The following is a 4,551-nucleotide window of genomic DNA, read 5'->3' on the forward strand; positions in this document are numbered from 1 at the left end:
CACCCGACCGAAGATGTTAGAGGAGGCGAAGGGGGGTTGTTTTTTGCCCGCTGCCTATTTCCATGCCTGTCTTTCCCTTGTCTTAATCCTTTAGGAAGGAGACGCCAGGCAGACAGACCTTTCCTGGAGGGGCGATGCTGCCGAGCCCTGCCCCGGGCAGAAGAAAGCCTTTGCCGCCGGGACCCCCCGGCACCGGAGATGCGCGGCCCGGGGCAGGCTGCGGGAGAGCGTGAGGAGCTGCCTCCGCCTGCGCTTTTCTGAGAGAGGAAAAAGCATGGTAAAAGCTGGACCCGGTCCCTGGAGCACAGCCCTACTGAGCAGGAGGTGGGATTATTCTGGGGTAGTTATGGAGAGCTATAACCTGGCAGCGGAGTGTTAAAGCGACTTGTCCCCGCTGGAAGAGGAACCCGCTGCCGGCACCCCCGGCGTCGCACCCCGCGTCGTGGTTGAGGGGAGGTCACTCAGGTCCTTCTCCTCCTCCTTCCCTTCTTTCTCCTTCCAGCGAACGACAGAAGAAAGAACTGGTACTCGGCTCTTGCCGGTGTTGGGAATACCGTGCCTTTTGCCTGGGATGATTTGCCCTGACGTGCCGCATCGACGGGATGTACAAAGTGCGACTGGGACTGATCCGGCCAACAAAGTTTGCAGAGCGATCAGCAGGGGCTCTGGGATGGAGGTAGCTGGGGCACACGCCAGCGGGGTCCCTCACGCATGGTCCGACAGCACAGACCGGCTGCTCCCTTGAAAACTGACTTCTGACGGTCAAACTCTGCTGGCTCCTGTTTATACTTCTCCCCTGCCAATTTGCACTTTCAGGAAAAAAAACCACACACACACACATCTGATGCAATGCAGTGTTTCTGTGTTGGTTTTGTATATAAGATTTGCTATGCAATTCCGAAACTAAAAGAGGAGGAGAGACGGCCCTGCATCCTAGAGCAAACAGAGAATCAGAGGTGAAAGGTAGGAGCCAGCATTTCTCGTTTAAATAAAACTAAATAATCTGAGCTACTTATTACTGAAAACCTTTAAAACACACCTACTGTATATTTATTTCCTTGGTCTTGGAAGTGTAAAACAGTTTGAAACAAAGTGAAGATTTGCTTTCTGATACTGCCCAGAAACAGAGAACTGATGCCTTTTGTAACAGGAGTGTTCCAAGGAGGGAGGATGGAGTGTTTCATCAGTGAGACATTTAAGAAACTAGAGAAAAAGCACCTCGTATAGTACGCTTCAGTAAATATGAAGGGCTAGTGCAATGGACACTGGAAACACTCGATCAATAGCCTATTTAAGAGGGAATATATGCAAGCATGGAAAAGTGATTGCTTTCCTGTCTGTGGGGTATATTTGCAGAGGACGGCAGCAGAACATTTGCAGGTGAGCTGTCTGAATTAGGCTACTTCATGCTGGGGTGGTGCAGTGTGTTTCTGAAGGGATTGCTTAAAAAAACACTCTGTAGGGTGGACTGGATTTGTGCATTTTCAGTTCCTGCTCATAGAGCTTTCAGTGTTGTTCAGGATGATTCAAAGTGGGTGAAGTCCATCCGGGGGCGAAGGGACCGTAAGAAAGGACCTTTGGTCTGTTTGGTGATGAGTAATTAAAGGACGTCTGATGTCTCTGATCCCTGCAAGGAAAGGAGCTGATGTCGTCATGAAAATCATGATATGATTTTCCCTCAGGAGAAACTATGACTTGGAACGACACCACTATGGACGGGGAAGGGTTGCTGGTGGAAAGGGACTCTTCCTTTCGGATCCTCAAGGGCTGCTTCCTCTCGCTACTGATCCTCTCCACGCTGCTGGGAAACACGCTGGTCTGTGCAGCTGTCATTAGGTTTCGCCACCTCAGGTCCAAGGTGACCAACTTCTTTGTCATCTCCTTGGCCGTGTCAGATCTCTTAGTGGCAGTTTTGGTCATGCCTTGGAAAGCTGTGGCTGAGATCGCTGGTTTCTGGCCTTTTGGTTCATTTTGCAACATTTGGGTGGCCTTTGATATTATGTGCTCAACAGCCTCCATCTTAAATCTCTGTGTCATTAGTGTGGACAGATACTGGGCCATCTCCAGCCCATTTAGGTACGAGAGGAAAATGACCCCCAAGGCAGCCTTCATCATGATCAGTGTGGCGTGGACTTTGTCTGTGTTGATTTCCTTCATCCCTGTGCAGCTGAACTGGCACAAGGCTACAACCACAAGCTTTTTGGACCTAAATGCCAGCTTACAAGGTGTAAGCATGGACAACTGTGATTCTAGCCTAAACAGGATGTATGCCATCTCCTCTTCTCTAATTAGTTTCTATATACCTGTGGCCATCATGATAGTAACTTACACGAGGATATACCGGATTGCTCAGAAGCAAATACGACGCATCTCAGCTTTGGAGAGAGCAGCGGTGCATGCCAAGAACTGCCAAAACACGAGCGGCAACAGAAGCAGTATGGACTGCCAGCAACCAGAGAGCAACTTCAAAATGTCATTCAAGAGGGAAACGAAGGTTTTAAAGACTTTATCAGTGATCATGGGGGTGTTTGTTTGCTGCTGGTTGCCATTTTTTGTATTGAACTGCATGATTCCCTTCTGCGAGCCTACCCAGCCGTCCAAGGGAGCAGAAGCTTTCTGCATTAATTCCACCACCTTTGATGTTTTTGTTTGGTTTGGATGGGCTAATTCTTCCCTCAACCCCATCATTTATGCCTTCAATGCTGATTTCCGCAAGGCATTTTCGACTCTGCTAGGATGCTACAGGCTCTGCCCTATGTCCAGCAATGCCATAGAGACTGTTAGTATTAACAATAATGGAGCAGTTGTTTTTTCGAGCCAACATGAGCCCAAAGGGTCCAGCCCCAAAGAGTCTAATCTGGTTTATCTGATTCCACATGCAATTATCTGTCCGGAAGAAGAACCTCTCAAAAAGGAAGAAGAGGGTGAACTATCTAAGACCTTAGAGAAAATGTCTCCAGCACTGTCGGGTATCTTGGATTATGAAGCTGATGTTTCTTTGGAAAAGATTAATCCCATTACACAAAATGGGCAGCATAAAACCTAAACAGTAAGGTTTACCCAGCAAGACCTAATAGTCTATATTGTAATAATCTTTAAAAAAAAAAAAAAGATACACAGGATTTTTTTTGGTAAGAAACTAAGCTCTAGGGAGAAATACACATTTACACCAAACCCAGAATTATTTTTTTCCTGGCATTCAAAGCAAATTTAACATTTTAAACAACAAACAGAAAAAGATACTGAAAATTGGTTAAGAAAAAGGATATTAAACTGTACTGTTCATACTGAGGAAAATATACAAATTTAGATACAGTGCAGTGACAAAGAAAATATTGCTGCTTCTCTACACAGAGAAACCAATTTCTAGCTTAAAATGAGGCAAAAGATAAATGTTAAGTATTTAAAGATTAATGTTTACTAGAAGTTAAAAGATTGCTGTGTCTTGTGATAGTGGGTGTTAACAGGTCCTAAAGACTGAGGGATTGTAAAGGTAGGTAGATGCCTTCTTAAAATTATTTCTGACAAATAATTGAGCCTTATAATGAGAATGGTTATTTTTAAAGCTTTGGGAAGTAATATGTTGATACTGGTTTTATTTATTTATTGTTTTAAATTGATATTTTTCATATGTTATAACAGATCTAGCTTTATTTATGTTATTTAAGATGTCTAAATAATGGGATATTTTTGGAGTGTCATAACTGCATTTTGACCACTCAACCAGTCAGCACTTTATTACAAGCTCTGATAGTCTGGAGAGCCGGTGGGGGGAATGAAGGAATGTTAAGAAGCTCAGCAAGAAATGAAGGAATCAACAAAACTGATGCTGTGTGGAGTTCGTTTGCTTGTGGGCTTTTTTTTTTTAAGTGGGATTTCTTTCAAAAGATAGGACCAGTGTTGACTGAGTTGTGAATTCTCTTCCCTGATAGAAATAAAAGAAATTGCTGCTATTTATTTTTAAAAAGTTTCCTGACAAAGACTTTGCTAGAATGTCAAGTTTGTGGATCTGTAAATACCTTAAATATGACTACAACCTTAAGAAGAATCCAATTTGAGAAGAAAAGCTTCTTAGGTAACAATTCTTATTATATAATGTTTTGTATTTATGTAAGATAAACAGCTTTCTCAGACTTTTCTTATTTCAAGTCTTGGATATCTTTTCTGAACAAACACAATTGGTTATAATGGTAGTAAAGATGCCAAACCTCATTATCATCTGTATTATTGCAGTGCCACTGGGATCATGCTGTCTGTCTGCTACTGTACCACAGTCAGAATTAAAAAGTGAGGTACCTAGTGCTTTACTTTGGAAACTAGAAGGACATTACATTTTAGTAATTACCATGTCAACAGTCCGTTCAATAAGGAATAGTGCCTCATTACTGTTTTGGATTAAGACATTTCTAAATACGGATGGAACTGCAGCCCCCACCTCAAAAATGTCCTGTGAGCTCCAAAAAAGGTTGCCAGTGTTTAATTAAAGAAATCTGCTACTTTTCCATTGTCCTTCCCTGCTGCTTTCCCTTTGTAATGCCAAAAGCAATCAGT

General features: G+C 43.4%; 1 protein-coding gene across 1 annotated transcript; it reads left to right on the forward strand.

Moving 5' to 3' along the window:
• The first annotated feature begins 1,182 nt into the window (after positions 1-1,182).
• On the forward strand, positions 1,183-3,711 carry DRD1 (dopamine receptor D1). Its single transcript, XM_009709453.1, has one exon. The coding sequence runs from the start codon at positions 1,691-1,693 to the stop codon at positions 3,044-3,046; it is 1,356 nt and encodes a 451-aa protein (XP_009707755.1). The 5' UTR covers positions 1,183-1,690; the 3' UTR covers positions 3,047-3,711.
• The last annotated feature ends 840 nt before the right edge of the window (positions 3,712-4,551 follow it).

Source organism: Cariama cristata, unplaced genomic scaffold (genome assembly GCF_000690535.1).
Source record: "Cariama cristata isolate BGI_N322 unplaced genomic scaffold, ASM69053v1 scaffold19970, whole genome shotgun sequence".
Classification (NCBI taxonomy): domain Eukaryota; kingdom Metazoa; phylum Chordata; class Aves; order Cariamiformes; family Cariamidae; genus Cariama; species Cariama cristata.